Source organism: Xiphias gladius, chromosome 17 (genome assembly GCF_016859285.1).
Source record: "Xiphias gladius isolate SHS-SW01 ecotype Sanya breed wild chromosome 17, ASM1685928v1, whole genome shotgun sequence".
Taxonomy (NCBI): Eukaryota; Metazoa; Chordata; class Actinopteri; order Istiophoriformes; family Xiphiidae; genus Xiphias; species Xiphias gladius.
The window spans coordinates 15100062-15117661 of NC_053416.1; the positions used below are offsets into that span (position 1 = coordinate 15100062).

Genomic DNA, 17600 nt, shown 5'->3' on the forward strand with positions numbered 1-17600 from the left:
CCTTTATAGCTGTGGTCCCCAGTGAGCTGCTGCCCACTGAGACAGGCTCCGATCCTGATGCCCTAGAGATTGTCTATTGCCATCATTACAAAAGACCCCTTGCACTGCAGCTACACACGCACACACACACACACACACACACACACACACACGCACACACACACACACACACACCACGTAAATGTGCAAGAGGGCACACAATATTCTGCTTCTAACCAAACTCACAAAACCTTAACACACATATACACACACATGCACATACATGCAACATTCATTAGGAGAGCGAAGCCCCACAGGTCCCAAGCTTTCAGTTCCTCCTGTTGGAAGTCTATTCTGTTCTTGACCTGCTGGAAAGCCAAAGAAACACAATGGTCTAAATAGAAAAGGGATATAAAGGTGATGGTTTGAAAATACGAGGTAACAGCCATGCGATGAGTGAAGCAGTAACAATCACAGGGAGCTTGCACTGTTTGATGCCAAATGGTCCCTCGAGGGTGAGGCTCACCGGTCAGCTCCCTACAGAGACACAGTGAACACTTTGCCAATTTACCATCATTCTAGCCATTGTAATGCAACACAGCACAAACATGCCTTTGTTCACTGACCTTTGAATAATTCAGCTCGAGCAAAATGCTATGACACATTTTTGATCAAAGTCTCACTATCAAGAGGAGGAGGCATTTTCCAGACAGTATGTGTTCCTCTCCACTGAGGATAAAAGCTTCCCTTTGCAACACAATCTGACTAACAGTAAGGATAAAACCACAAAATAGAAAATCCCTCAAAAATATATGGCAATCCATATATTTGAATTAAAGAGAGCACCTGATGCTGAATAAAGCACTACTGCCATATAACTCATCCTGTAGGGATTTGACCTCTGCACAGGGCAAAAAATGAAGCTTGTATTATCTGATAGTTTTCCTTGGAAATCTCCTGTCCCTTCACCCTGTGACAAATGGCTGGAGATTACAAGTTGGTGACCAGGCATAGACATCCACTTCAAAGCTTTGTCTGTAGGAAGCCATTTGTTACCCCCAAGACATCTATCACAATATAACTTCACCTTCTAAGCTGTTCATTTGAAGAAGCAATGGAAACAAAAAGAATCTGCTGAGTTATAGGCTACACCTGGACTGTCCATCATCCAACAGCAGTACCTGTTTGAAAGTGTGGTGTGTGTGTGTGTGTGTGTGTGTGTGTGTGTGTGTGTGTGTGTGTGTGTGTGTGTGTGTGTGTGTGTGTGTGTGTGTGTGTGTGTGTGCGTGCGTGCGTACATGTGCACATGTGTATACATTCGGGTGTGTCCATCATCCTGTAGCAATTCCTGTTTGACTTTTCCTGTTGGAGAGATTCATGGTTTTGATATCCCTCGGGTCTTTTGTGGAAATTGAAATGTGCCTCTCGAGCCCCGGGGGAATATCTTCAGCGCTTTAAATGGCAAATTTTATGAGCTGTGTGTGTGCGGGTGTATTCATGTACATGTGCCTGTATTTGTTTTTTGCGGTCAAAGGGCAGTTTTTATAAGATGACCATAGTCAAACCGCCACTTGTCTTTTATCTTCTCTCCTCTAGTCTGATCCTCTTTCTTCTTTGCCTTTCTCTTTTACACCATCCGCTGCACTATGATGAATAAAAAACGCTGCATAGAATATTACCCACAGTAACATGATAAGAGTGGATTGAAGATTTCTGTGATAGGCCGCTACCATAGTTACAGTCCAGTGAGTGTCTCAGATGGATCAATGGATTAATGGAGCTCCTGTCTTGTCAGTTTTTAGACAAGAAAAAACTCATCAAGAATTCATCAAGTGCCAAATGGAAAAGTAAAATGATAAATATTAGCTGAGAAATTTGAACTCCTATGCAAAAATTCTGAATTTGGAAATAGTCCCAAGGGTCATAATTCATGTTGACTGTCCTTTTTATTTATTCTGTGTGAGCAGGGTTTGGTTGTTTGCCAGGCTTGTGCCTATAACCTGAGACAAACTCATGGCTCTGTGTTTTTCTAGAGGTACTCTGCTGCCTAATAAAGATGGCTCCTGCTGCAAACATACATTACCTGCCAGTAGACAGAGGTGCACAGTGCTACACAGCCATCAGGCAGCCTGGCTTACAACATAAGCTTAGAGGTGCTAACATGATAGAATATTTACCTTTCTGGCAAACAGAACTACGTATAAGGCAATCATAAACATGAAATTGTCAATTTCAGATACGAGAATAATGCTTTATAAACAGTTACCATGCAAAGTGGACAATCAGGTTGCTTGCTGTAAATTGTGGTTATAAATAAGTATAAACGCAAGTGAGGCAGACTCCATTTGTTACTGTATATACACTATGAACTTACATCTTATGAAAAGCACATTCAGTCCTCTACATAAAAGTATGTCTTTTGAGACAAATCACATGTCTATGTGAAAGAACAGATTAGGAGAAATTCATAGATCCTTCAGTAGGCAATTTCAAAGTAAGAGTAATGATGATTACTCACTATTGACTGGCATCATAGATGTTACTGACGGTGGGCACACAATACATCTTGTGGTTTAAGTTGTGCTTCAAAGCCTACAGGTTTGAGGTTGCGCTTTTTGGGTTAGATATTTAAGAAATCTTCTTTATTGCCATGTTGGATTTCCGATCTTTGATGTTTCATATCTCAGAATTGTGCGCTGTCCAGATAAAGCCTTATAGTTCCAAGCTTACTGTTTGTTTAGCATTGCCCCTGTTAAATACCAGGTTATATGAAACTGCTCTTACCATGGGGAAAAGATCAGTAAGGGATTCTGATTCTACCTCATAGTGTCACTTGTCTCTGATGAAGTCTGCGTGATATATGGCAGCATGGGTGTGCATTCTGCGAATAAAATCTTACAGGTATGCCAAGGCATTTTGTAGAATTACATGTTTTGTTATGTATAGAGTGTGTGTTGTGCCCAAGTTGTAAGTTAGTTGGAGCTGTACTGTACACATGCTGTGTGTTTTTGTAGCTGTGCATGCTGAGTCCTTTCTTATAGAACAGATCTGAAGTCAAGTGACAGATGATCTGTAAACAAAAATGTCCTGACATTAAAACCACCAAGCCACTATCACTGAGCCCTCTTCTTAATATACTGCTGTAGTACATACATTGTTTCAGAACACAAGACAGTTCTGGAAAAACTATATTACTCTCAACTTGGAAACCATATACATACAAGAACTAGGGTTTGTTATGCTTATAATTCATCTTTAAATTTCAGTTGTTTTATTTTCTCCGCCAGAACTTGCTGAAAATTAGTATTGATTTACTAATGAATAACATCTGTCATCCCATGCAACTGAATAAACTTGTTTCTAATTGTGTGGCAGATGTTCATACAAGATCTTTATAACAGTCGAAACATAGTTGTGGCCAACAGTTTAATCACAACTCTAAATAAATACTCATGGTTGGTTAGTATATGAAAGAACGCAAATAACCATAGCAACAATGAGCCCAATGCTATCAGTGGTTAAACTTTTCAGTTGGTTCAACTGATTAAAGGTCGTTGGTAAGTATGTGATGTGTGAAAAAGCCTTCTCTATTGTTTTCATATAAGCTGGACACATCATTATTTATCATTGACTGTATTTTCCATCACTTCTACTTCAGAAACATTGAGAAATTAGAAAATGATTATGCATAATAATCAACTAAAGCAAGGAAATCAGTAAGGCTAATAGGTGGTCCTATTAGGGGAAAGTATAAGTTTATATGGGATACCAACATTGTGTTGTTCCACTCAACTTGTAGTCACACTTCCCTCAACTCCACACTCATTTTTATGCAAGTCATGAAGAGCCGCTCTATTACCAAAGGCACAAAGAGGAAAACATGCTTGCAGCTATGCTGACATTTTGCTGGGTCAGCTTTGCTTCAGTTGATTTACATCAACATAGAAAGAGTGCCCAAAGTAGCGGTGATCCATCAGGTGACCCTATGTGTTCACTGTATGTTTGGCTGGAGGCAATCAGCAATCACCAATACACTGTGGATCCCTTGAGTCGTGCGATTTGCATATTGCCTCTAGTCCAGGCCCACATAGTCACCCTCAGCGCAACACAGGTGTTAAAAAGAGGTAAAACGAATCGTCATTGTGTAGGATCAAGTTTCATTCAATTGTCGATCATTCCAGACTTTCATCCAATATTCTCAGAATGTAAATATTCTCAATTTTTGACCTCTATCAAAATAAAGCAACCACTCAGAGTCCCCATTACATAACATTTAATTAACAACGGGCCACTGTCTTACAATGCTGGCATGTTGTTAACAGTATTTATCAAAATTGCTTTTTTTAATCATTGATCATGAACCTGTACTGTACATCATATACTATAAACAGAACCTATACAACAGTTGAGCACTGTGCTGTTGAACAGAAACTACAAAAAAATAACTAAACAACAGGTCTCGGGGCCAGATTGCCTGGTGCCATTCACACGTGGTCTGGTGATGGTGATTTGCCAGATCTGGTTATTTTTAGAATGAAAGAAAAATCTGCAAGGCATCTTCTATGAAACCATAAACACTGCTGCACACATCATTAGGGAGGATGAAACAAATGTTATGAAGTGTGTGCATGTGTGATCAACACAGATGTGTGCCTCTTTGTGTGTGTTTCATGGGCGTTTGGCTTATGAGCAGATGATTCTACCATGGACAGGGTATGTATGTATAATTGTGTTAAGGAGTGGAAATCAAATATGCTAGATTAAATGACAAAACAAACAGATGTGGGCCTCCCTGTAATTTGCGAAAACAAGGACGTGGTAGACAGATCTAATAAAGCAGGCAGTATGGTGGCAATAAGCTGAGTTAAGTAAGCTTGATTCCATCTATTAACACTGTTTACATCTCCTTTATTACCTTGAGATGAATTGCGGCCCTTAGCAAAAGCTGTGCTAAATCAAATAAGATTTAGCCTAAATACATTTGCTTCTAAATTAAATAAGATTTACATACATTTGCTTTTATTCATTCAGAACAATTTTTATGCTTCTGATTCTCCTGAAATCAAAATAGTCACAAATGTGTGTAGGGCTGGCTTTGAGTATGTGTCATAAAGTATATTTACCTGAATTTTTTTATGCTCGTGTGTATCTGTGGACTGATGGCTCCATGTACAGCCAACTCATAAGGCAACGAAAAGTGTGTTAAGGTTTTACAGCAATCTGCTCACCAGTGGAATATTGGTGGGATTCCAATGGCCTGGAGTACATCAAACATACGGCAAAACAGCTGCTGCCGTACGAAAGATAAGCTAAACTCTCCATCATGCCGTGTGACAGCTCAGAGCCGCGCCGCACACATCGATCTCCATAAGCTTTTCACTGCATGTCAGACTCTGAATATATCTGTCACTGTGAAAGAGGTAGCCCGAGGGGGGTTAGGATATACAGAAGGCGAGAGAAAGATACGGGTAAGCAGAGGGTTAATAAGGAGGTAGAGTGAATATGAAAAGGCAGGTGAGACAAACTCCTGAATGAGCATAAACTGAAGGTAGAAGAACGGAGGAGGAAAAGAAGCAAAAGCAGGAAGGAAGTTGCAGTTGAGCACATGCCGTCCCAGGAGACTTATACCCCACGGGAATACCATGATCACTGTGTTTCTGTCTGTGTGTGTTTGTGTATGTCTGTGTGTGTGTGTGTGTGTGTGTGTGTGTGTGTGTGTGTGTGTGTGTGCGTGTGTGTGCGTGTGTGTGCGTGTGTGTGTCTGTCCGTGTGCGTTTGTGTGTGTGTGTGCGTGTGTGTGTGTGTGTGTGCGTGTGTGTGTGTCTGTGTGTGTGTCTGTGTGTGTGTCTGTGTGTGTGTTTGTGTGTCAGCGTGTCTCAGAATGTGCTGTTTGTATGAACTATCACAGTTTATTTATGACGGCTCTCCACTGACGGTTACAGAGACGGAGAACAACCTTCTTAAAGCTCACAGCTTTTCTCTTCAACCACCAGACAGTCACTCACTTTCGATTCTCCTAGATAAAGTGTTTGTGTTTACACAATACTTAGACCAATAGCTTCAAGCACTGTTTTGGTAAATAGGTATTTATATGCATCTTCACATTCATATCACAATTATTCCTCTACATTTCTCTACATAAAATTAAAAAAAAAAAAAAATTCTTAATGTTCATTTAAAATGTAAGGTGTTAATCACCAGGTACTATCACCAGTAATATAAAATGTATAACTGAAAAGTTTCTGTAATACAGATTAGGACTATTTTCAGCCTGCGTGACTGATCAAACTTCATTCAGAGTTTTCTCCTGTAAATGTCAGGTAAAATGGGCTTTCAACTTTAGATCCAGGGTTTATAAAGTCAAAGCACTATGTAACATTCTCTCGACACTCAAGATACCATGAAATAAAGTTAAAGCTGCATGCGGTGGTTTTTGACCACTAGTTTGCAGACAGATTCCAACTTACGGCAGCTAAGAGTCAATTCATCAGTTTCTTATGGCTATCATGTTAGCATACAGCTGCCTAGTTACACAGCCAGCGGCAACACAATAACATTCACCACCTGTGCAATGTGCACAGTAAGTCCAATATTCACTGCTAAGGCGGCAGAAAAGGAAGAATCCGAGGAGAGAGTGTTGGGTTAAAATCCAGCACTGAATAGAAAAAAAGCCACATTTGATCCATTTAGGTGCCAGTTTCTTATGTATCTTTAATGTATTCTGTCCAATCAGGAGTATTGTGAGAGGTGGCCATTGTGTAATCGATTGGTTTACTGTCTCGTTCTCGCTCTCTGTATCTCTCCCTATAGCTGTTATATATACAGCTGTTGTTACGATTGAATAGCTGTAAAAAATATATATATACGTTTTTTCCATCCGTTCTTCTCCAGGATCTGTCTTTTTCCTTTTTTTTTCAATGGTTTTTTGACTGGGAGAGATCACAGAGCCACAGTTGTGACAGGAAACTCATACCTTGACGGTAGGGATGAAAAGCAGGAATAGAGCAAGGTCAGACTTTGCTTAGGGAATACTTCACAGAGCCATCAGTCTCATGTAGAAAACAGTGTTGGTGATGATGTGACACTCGCTGCCCAGTTTCTCTGCCGGTCCCTCTCCCCCTTAACCAGTGACACAGCAGCAAGGTGTGAAATTTCCACCTGCTGCCTGTATGTGTGCATTTGTGTGCATATATAACAGAAAAATAATGCAGCCTTGTACACACAAGGGTGTTTCTCTTCTCGTGTTCCATTCTTATTTGCCCCAGCATACTATGATGCTGCAGAGCAAAAATGTGAGCAAATGTTTAAAAATTCACTACAAATCACGAGAAATCATCAGTTTCTCTCTTTCGCATTCTCACTTACGCACTCTATCTACCTTGCACCTTGGCAAGCTGTGAAATAGAACTAACAAAACATAATGATCTCCATCAGCCACTGAAAATTGGCTATCAGGATTTAATGGCACTCAGATATAAACAAAACATTATGTATGTGAGAGTCAAAAGAGAGGTCAGACTGTTTAGCAGCTGGTTTGTCTCTCAAGGCATGTTTTCAGGACAATGAATTTAAACCTATTAACGGTATTTGATGTGATCAGGGAGAGGGATTTATACATCTGTAATCGAAAAAGAAAGCACAATAATTTTTATAACCCGCAGACTCGGCACCTGCGGTTAGATTCTCTTTGTTCTTCCCCTTTCATTTCAGGCTCACTGGAGGCATTCCAATAGATCCATCAATTTGGCAAAGCAGTATGACTGAAGCATAAGAGTCATTCCTTCGGGATAAACACGCAAATACACAGACACACGCGCACACTAATAGACAATCTACGTCGTTCTGTGTTTTTACTGACAGGATGTCTCTGAGGTGATGCTCGTGTTGTTGGTTAGGTCCTCTGTGTTGTGGCTCCCTTTGTGTATGTACAAGGCTGTATATTGCCGTATATAGTTATCACCAAGCTGTTCACCGAACCCTCCCGTATCATGGCATATTCTCTGCTAGGCGACACTCCTGTCTGTGCGGCTCCTCACTGATTACAGTGCTGTCATTCACATTCTAATATGATGAGTGCACCAGTGTGTGCATGTACGACTGTAGTCCGTCCTGAGCATACACGCACACACAAATCATTACTTCAAGTATGTCCACATAAAACAGACGCCATATAGGCATCAGCAATTATAACATTTTCAAAAAGTCTATAATTTCCGCAAGAAATCAAATGAACAGCATTCACTCATCAACCACATGATATCTACAGTATGTCCATATCCTTATGGTTCTTGCAAGTTCATTAGAAAGCAACAAGCTTCCTTGCATGATCCAGATGATGTGACCCGACTAATTAAAAGGCGCCACGCTGTAAGGTCTCAATTTGCTAAATCAGTGCATTCTCTTTCAAGGTTGAAAGATCAGGGGGTTTCAGCACTCTTGACTGACATTCAAGATAAAGACTTTGCTGTTTCCCCATACATACGACAGATACAGGCGCACTGTACTTCCTACAGTTTTCTAATCAGCTGCACTGTCTTCTGTCTTTGTCCTTTCTCCTCTCTTTTTTCTGGCGTCTGCCTCTCTTGCTGTCCATCCAACCCCTCTTGTCTACTTGGGGATTCCAGTGATGGCTTCAAAAGGCAAAGTTCGAGGTGAGTTGTCGCTGTGTTTTCCCTGCCATGCCACAGCCTTACAAATTTAATATCAGAAAAGCCAAACTGAATTTACTTTTATTAAAAAAAAAAAAAAAGATTTGGCTGATGTTTTAGTTTGTTTGCTTGTATTCTCTTGTTTTTGTGCTGCTGTTTCCTTGTTTCCAAAACCGTCATACTGTAGAGCAAGGCCAGGGGAGTTTTTTTTTATGTTTGTTGTTTTTTTTTAAAGATTTTTGTCATACAGTAATTTCAGATTTCATTTTAGCTTCCAGAAGTGCTGTTTTGTTTTAATGGGATTTTAGTGTGTTTTAGTAAACACACTACAGTCGAAAACATGACAAAATGATTTGCTTGGGATTAGAATGTGTTTTCTGGTTTTGAAATGTTGGCTCATTTTAGTGTCATTATTCATAGATAGTTTTTTCACATTTGCTATTAAATTATTTAAGCCCATGAACACTGAAGAGGGCAGTCCGAGGTCACAAGATTAATAACCGCATATTTAATTGTGTTATATTTCCCTTTACCAATGACATTCGAAAGCTGGCAGTAAATTAATCTTACTCCATCACTCTCTGTGCCTGCAAGATGCCAGTATATAACTGGAGGATGGATTACAGATCAAAAACTGTCAGAGAGGAGAGGCAGGGTGTTTATTTGAGAGGAGATAACCTGATTATACTCTGCTGTGTGCTTCAGTAAATATGCCTCTCAAAAACTAAGAATTTAGTCAGCCACGAATATAATCTCCTGTTTAGTTGCCATCTTTGGCAAATGATTACAGAAGCAGAGGTCTCGAATACAGTCACTTCCTGAGCAGAGATGTGATAATAAGTCAAATGAGAGGATAGGCATGCAAATCAAGTGACACATCTAGAAAAAAAATATGTTGTGTTAATGGTCTGTCCTGCTAGTTTCTGTTTTCAGAAAATCCATACTCTTTCTGCACATGCTCATCCAGTGGAGTCAAGTGTGTTCCTTTGAGAAAACACACCACATTCTTTCATTGTTTGTCGTTCATGAGCACTCACCACCACTTTCCCATGTGGTGCAACTTTTCCAGGGGCCCATATTTAAGAAAAGTGACATTTACTGGGGAGATGAGTGGGTAGCTGGCTTTTTTTGTTAAATAACTGAAATGGTCTGCTCTGACAAAACCATCGCTTTTGTACAAACACACAAGAGCAAACCAAGACATACTCTATTTTCAAATGCTTGAAGCAAGGTTTGTCATTTCCAAAGTCTGCCTGTTGTAGAGTGATAGATTCCGCATATGGTTCATCTGAAAACCCTGTCCTCTCCTCACAATACTGTCTTACTTTTCCTCTTCCTTCCTCTCCTATTAAATCAGGTTAAGGAGTTATTTTTAGAAAATGTGACAATATAATGGCGTCACTGTCGGGGATGCAAATGAGCATGAAGGAGGACCTCGTTAAACACAACACACACACATTGAACAGTTAAAGTCAGGGTAAGGGGCTGGGGAATGTATTATGTCAATGACGGGTCCAAACGAATGGGGTGGTTGGTGAAGATGGGAAAGATTTCTGTGTTCACGTCATCTGCCGACTCGAGGCTGTTGTGTGATTGCAGAGGTGGCCGAGTTAAAAATACTGCGCATTGACAATATAACACCACATCCATTAAATGTGGGTTTATTCACCCTGAATAACCGTCGTCAGCTCAGGCTTACCGATATTCATTTTGTTGTCAGGAATTTCCGTACTACTAAGTGCCAAATTGGAGTTTCCCAGTCGTAATTACGAATTCATGTCTATGTGAACGCTATTTACAAGTGATAAACTGGTAATTATGGTAATTCTGATATGAACGCAGCATAAGTACCCGCACTGCCGAACTTGTCATTTTTTTTTATGGGAACTGTAGTTTTTTTGCGTATGTACAAGGCTATATATTGCAGTATATAGTTTTCACCAAGCTGTTTACTGAACCCTCCCATATCATGGCATATTCTCTGCTAGACAGCGATCCTGTATGTGCAGCTCCTCACTGATTACAGTGCTGTCATTCACACTCTAATATTCACATATTTTAGGCACACACTAGGCATATATTGTGTGTGCGTGTATGCTCAGGACAGACTACAGTCATTCATGCACACACTGGTGCACTCATCATAAATAATTGTTGTGTTTTAGAGAGACAGATGAAAAAAGTGCTGAATGAGAGATTGCATTGGGTAACAGAAGCTCGTGGAACAGAGGCTACACTGGACATGACGTCATGACTTCAGCTCTCTACAGAGTTAAAAACTGGGAGAAGCTGTTTTGGAGGCCCCTGCTTCCTGAAGTGAAAGCCCCATTCATTTTCCCCACGGATAATGTTATGTGACTCATAGTTGGAGCACTTCTACAGCTTGGATCAGCATGAATCTCTCTCAGTTAAATCATCAGTCCAAAGGATTAACAACTGCGTTACAAAATATCTGGTTCTTTGATAAAAAGTTGAAGGCACAAGCTTGTGGCTTGTGGCTTTTCAGAGGGGAAGATAACTACAAGGTGCATGTCGGCAAGAAACATCTAATCGCCAGTCTCAAAATTCTGTTATATGAGCCAGTAACAGAGAGCAATAGCTAAAGATTACGCTGTTGAGGAAACTGAAAGCAAAATACACAACTTAAATCAGTTCGAATTCTGGGTCAGGTTTAATGCCGTTTGCCATTCCAATTTAGGCCTCTAATTCTTCTCCATTGCAACGGCTCCAGACGCTCATAGGTATTTTATTATTTAGATCCGTCCGTCATGCCAAAATGACAAACAAAACATGATTTTTCAGAAACTAAGTGAAATTATTAAAACCGGCGATCATAACCAAAATTTATAGGGTCGTCACACTCTCTGGGAGAGTCCAATGTTTCTGTGTTTAATAACATCAATAATACTGTTTAAATAAAATTGAAATGGAAATACAGAATGGGGAAAAAAAAGTTTTCAAACAGTTCCCCTAATGCTTTGTGGCTCTTGAACAGGAAGTATAATGTTGCCATGGATTCAGTGAGTTACACTGTGGGCTACCACTTGAGCCTTATGTTTTTAGCCTACATTAACAGCATACTAAATGAACTATTTGCATTTCCCCTTTGCAACCTACCCATGGATCTGCAGATAACTATCACTCGATCATTTTGATATTGAAGACAGCTTAAAAATGTAATGATTCTCTGGCAAGTTCTGGAGTTCTAAGGACCGTCTTTTCTCATTATTCCATGAAGAGGATTTATAGATGTTTTTTAGTGACAGACATCAGAAATAGTTATATCTTCAGATGTGTAAGTCTCCCTGAATCCACAAATATGTTTATTAAGTCTTTGTTTGACTGAGAAATGACTCAGAGAAGGTGTGATTTTTGAGAAAAAAATGTAGATATTGAGTGCTGTGGTTTTTAAAGTACCTTAATTGCCTCCATGAGCTGTGTATTACCACTGCTGCTGCTCCAACTGCTGACCGTGTTAGTGAGCAGCTTGAGCTACGATAACGAGCATCTTGTTTGTAGAACATTGGCAAACACTTGTCACTTTCACCTCATGCAGTGTCTTTGCCTCACATCTCTCACAGTTTGAAAACTTCTGCTTCGAACCCATGGTACTGTAGAGATTAGCCAATATATTTCTACTAAGGCAAATTCATTTATTTTTAACCATAGTCTCCATAACTGGTAGAGTAAAAGGAGCATAAAGGGATTGCATGCCGTTTAAAATAGACAGTCCACACTTTCATCACTTTCAGTTGTCAAAGAAGTTATAAGAGTTTCCGTAAATGACGTACTCAGATGTACTCATTCTGGGTTAGACCAGTCTGAGCTTAGCTTTGAGACGAGATCTTCAGTGTCAGCCCTGCCACTGTGGGCCATGACTGGAAGCTGTGGTAAGAGAGCATTACAGCAAAGTAAGTCTGACACATGAGCCAAATGATAAGAGCTATTTTAAAACTAGCACTTTCTACAGACTGAATCTTGCAGATCCCCCTTGGGCAAGAAGCATTTCCCCAGATCACGCTTAAATGAACAGTATCTGTCAACACATCACCACACATTAGAAAATCACACTGTGCCATGTTGATTTGGGGAATTTGGGAGTTTTTGGTGGCAGCAATGATTAGTCTGATTTCCCTCATGAATGCCACCCTAGCCTGAGATCATGCTGCTCTCACGCCGTATGAAAGCATAAGAAATGAACAGTTTCCTGTAATAAAAATCAGACGTCGAGTATCTTTTCAGTTTGACAAAATTTGAGAAATACAGTAGCCACAATAAATCTGATTTTCCTGACCTTATGCTTTTATGATGTTTAATATCCAGAATGTACTAAGCCAGCAAGTGTGGGGATGACTGCTAATATTGCTCTGCCATTGCTTGGCTTTATATTGAAAGAGGGAATAATGCAGAATATTTGAGACTTCATATACTGTATGTAGCCAAAGCTTTGCCTTATGTGTCCTTGTTAGACTTAAAATGGAACAGATGAGACTGGGATTTTGATGTCTGTGAGGATTCTCAGTCATCCAGGTGATGGTATTTGGTAAGTGCTATGCAAAGGCAACTGGACTGGCTTGAAGTTTTTGAAGAAGTTTCGCCTCTTATCTAAAACGCTTCTTCAGTTTGGGATTTTGATATTGTGCTGCTCCTTTTCACGCAGCATTTCTCATTGGTAACACACAACCCTCATACACTATCTTCACTTACATAGAGCATATGCGCAAGTGATTATGTACACATAAGCAAACACAACACACAGAGAAAAATGCACTTATTCCTGCTTATGTTTTATGCATAAATCAGGGCTGCTCAGGCTACTTAGCATCTGAAACCATGTGAGAAACAGGTCCTCTTTGGCGAGAAGGAAGTGTTTAAGATATTGTTCTTTTGTTTTTGCACTTGCCTCAATTGTTTACTCCTTTCCCTCTTACCTTGCTTTCACTTATCTGTCAAAATATGTACTTCCTCACCGAACTCACTGTTCCTCTCAGCTTCTTCTTCTTGCTTTTACCAGCTGGAAAAAAACAATGTATGAAGTATTTATGAAGGCCTGGTTTACCTCTGTCATAAAACCATGAGATGCCTGCCCTTGAATAAGAAAGGATAGTGAGATCCCTGGCCATTTTGGACTGACCGAGCTTGAACTCAGACAGCTTACACACGGAGAATGGACAGAGGTTTATATCTCTGCCCTTTAAATTGATGTGGCTGGATCAAGGGCAGAAATACTGGGGAAATTATAATGGTGTCTGGGAGCATGTCTGCTCACCAATTTGAAATTAGTGTGTGGGTTTTTATAAGTGATGATATATAGGATTGACCTCTTAAAATCAACATACACAAAAGTTCAGTTGTTGCAGTTTTTCCTCGGCAACCAAAAAAGAAAACAAGAGAAACTGTTGTTTGCTCTGGCTTATTTGTTCCATGTAGTGCTTTGTACACACAAGAAGGTGCTATCATAGGAGAAGTTATTTTCCTGGATGTTTTGTCACTATCTTAACAACGTATGTTAACACCTTTAACAACGCAGTTACTACTGGAAACATCCTCCCGCATCTTAAAAAACAAGCCAAAAAACCTCTCACTCTCCCCACAGAGCTTGCAGTTCCTCCCAAACTGTCCTCTGTCTGTCAGTCCACACCATGCTTAAACAACACCTAGTAGCACAGTGGAGAAGTAGGTGCTATTTTGTTGATCTGACTCCTGGGGTTGAATTGGACGTCAAATTTGTGATGGCAGCACCAACAGCTGCCCAGTCTAATTACTGTATGTAAATTACAGTAGCACTGACATAGCCAGCTTCTCTGTTGCCGGATAATTAATTTCATATCTCCAGATCAGAAATGACTGCCCAGAGGTAGTTGTACGCGAGTGCTGAATACAAAGGTAGCTCCACCTTCTGCAGGGGTTGCATTCAATTTGCTCACAGCAGGAATCTTATCACTGTCAGAAGAGCAAGTTTAGATTGGAAATGTACCTGCATGCGCAAACAAACCCACAAACATGAAAATTAACACACAGTTCACTCACAAACACAAATGGAAAAAAGCAGAAAAATGGAACCTTTCGTCACTTCAGTTACAAGGACCATAATTGAGATAACCCACACACAAAGCATAACCCAGTTTATGACCATTTGCATAATAATATGTGATTTTTATAGATATTTTTAGCTCACACAGTTCAGTTTATTAAAGATTAGTAAAGTTAAAAAGTTCCATTACACATTATTACCAATTCCAACCAGCATGTCTATGAAATACATCAAATACATATATAAAACATATACATATATTCATCATGCGTGTATACCTTGAATGTTAGCTGTCAGTTAGTTGCAGCATACAGTATGCAGTAGATTATTTTTTGATTTGACTATACCAGGTCTATTACCCCTTTCACTGGCAGGCAGTTCTCAGCTGCTTTCTATTGTGCGCTCATTAACGCTCCCCCTGCTGGCCTGTGCACAAAAGACCTGGTCACACTATTCAGTCCCACTTGCAGCAATAATCCTGACTCAGTTCCCCCACGCAGCGCTAGAAAACCTAAAATCAAAGATCAGCCCTGATTTAACACCACAGCTCGTGCAGTTAGGTAGGAGTGCAGGAGAGCAGAGCTTAAATGACCCAAAGTTTTATTTAATACCATAAATACAGTACTCAATCCTGCCGTCACAGACTGCGCTGAAGCAACACTCGATACCTTTGAATATTGTCTAAGATTCTTTATTAACAAAATTGACAATATATGATCTCCAATCTCACCCCTCTACTACGACCCGTCAGAGTTAAACTCCTCAATTCTCATCAGCTTTGAACCTATTTCTCACTCCTATAGGCACGTTATTTCTCGTACTGTGTGTTATCTAATACATAGACAGTATTCCCTCACTTAAGGAGTGAGGAATTGGTGGACACTGGGCAAGTGTTTTATCGTTGATTAATAGTCCCCTGATCAACTCTCCTGAGGGTGACAGATTTGTTCTTGTCTTCAGACTCAGGAAATCACACTGTTTTAATAATTTTAGATCTTTCCGCTGCCTTGAACACAGTCGATCACTTCATCCTCTTGGACAGCCTTAAGCATATTGTTAGCATTCAGGGACAAGCGCTTCAGTGGTTTGCCTCGTGCCTTCAAGACGTATTGGCCTTTGTCAGAATTAATATTGTGTTCTCTTCGTCTGCATCAATCTCCTGTGGAGTACCACAAGGCTATATATTAGGCCCTATTTTTTTTTCCCTTTATATGCTTCATATTTTTAGAAAAAAATATGTCTCCTACCATTTTTAAACAGACAGCAGCCAGCTGTATCTAGCTTCCTTTAGCTAAACCAGCTAAACCAGAATAAAATTGAGGTCTTAATCTTCGGCCTTGCAGACTCAGCCTGGTCTCACAAAGGATGTATAAATAACTTGCCAATTTCCTTAAGTCGTTTCACATGTTATCACTACGTATTTTTTGCTTTTCATGTGTCATTTCACGCCATGTCATTTCTGTACTAACTAGCCCCTAACCCTCCCTCAAACCCTAACCCTAACCCAAACCAAAACAGCATTAAATGACACGTGAGGGATTAAATTGTATAGACACAATACGCGAATTGCCCTGAAGGTTGTGTGCTATTTATATGCAATCCCATGAGATCAGGTTGTGGATTATTCCACAAGCACAATCAACACTCCTGGGCTTCTGTCTTCGAATGTTAACTACCATGCATGAAATCTCTGTGTTATCTATACAAATCAACTCATCTGAGATCACTTGCAAACTTAAAACCATTCCTTTCTGTTAAAGAGTTTGAGATTATAGTTCACGTTTTTATTTCCTCTCGCCTCGATTATTGTAATTCTAGGTAGGAATCAGTCAGTCGGCCTCATCTCACCTGCTGCTGTGTCAAAATGCAGTAGCGAGACTCCTTACTAGTACCAAGCAGAGGGACCATAACTCCCCTGTAATGGCCTTTCCTCACTGGTTACCAGTGAAGTACAGAGCTGATTTTAAGATTTTTTTATTTATTTTTATAGCACTCTTTTATTCAGCATCACGCTGTTTGAATAAAGAAGATAAGATGAAGCCTATATGTGTTCCTCTTCCTTCACACTGCCAAGAGTTCCAAGGTTACCCACACCAGCACTAATCTGATGGGATTGAGGTGTTTCTTTACTTGATGAAAATGTGCTGTAAAGAAATTTTACCCTAAAAACATCACAGAAAATAATCCACACAAAAGTAGACAACATTTTTTAGGGACAGAAATGAGGAGAGAAAATGGGGACAATTGGACCCACATTATGATTTATATTCAGATACAATCTCCATAAAGCTTTTGGAGTTTTTCAAGGGCAAATGTATGTGTCCTTAGATATGTGGAAGAAAGAAAAGGAAAAAAAAGACTATTTCCACTTAGTACATTGTGGCTGAAATGAAGACAATGTAAATGTAACTGTGCCCCCATTCCAAACAAAACAGCTGTAAATGCATTATATTTTTATTCCATCAGTGCAATATATTCTGACTTACAGAAGACTAACAGATATATGACAGCTGCAAATTTGTTGGTATTGCTGTTGCCATGTGTCAAACCACACTTCACTTTCTCATCTGCTTGCAAGAGTTTTAAAAGATAAATTACATACAGAGCTGAGACTCTCCTAGTTTAAAAAGACTGATATACAGTTTTGTCACATTGGCGATTACTGTTTTTCACAGGAACATGCAATTTAATTTCAATGTGAACACTGGAGGTTCATTTTTCATGCCAGGTGTAATAGCGTTATGAAATGTTGATAAATCGGATTTCAAATGCAACTTGGATTTGGGATGCATGTTGGTAGTAGGCATGAAAAAGGTCATAGCAAAAGAGAAAGAAACAAACCTGTGTGTATGACATGTTCCTGATAAAAAGGAAGACGTTTTTGTGAAAATCTTCACTGTGGGAAGAAGAGTACCAGAGGGAGGGCAGGGAGTGATGTT

General features: G+C 39.8%; 1 protein-coding gene across 3 annotated transcripts in view; it reads left to right on the forward strand.

Moving 5' to 3' along the window:
* The window catches only part of cadm2a (cell adhesion molecule 2a), a 200851-nt gene that overhangs the window by 125737 nt on the left and 57514 nt on the right, over positions 1 to 17600 (forward strand). For 2 of the 3 annotated variants that reach the window (XM_040150909.1, XM_040150911.1), the window contains exon 2: positions 8604 to 8630. The exons of the other annotated variant lie outside the window; for it this stretch is intronic. In XM_040150909.1, the coding sequence (XP_040006843.1) occupies positions 8604 to 8630 (27 nt within the window). The remainder of the gene's footprint in view (positions 1 to 8603; positions 8631 to 17600) is intronic. 3 annotated transcript variants of the gene reach the window in all.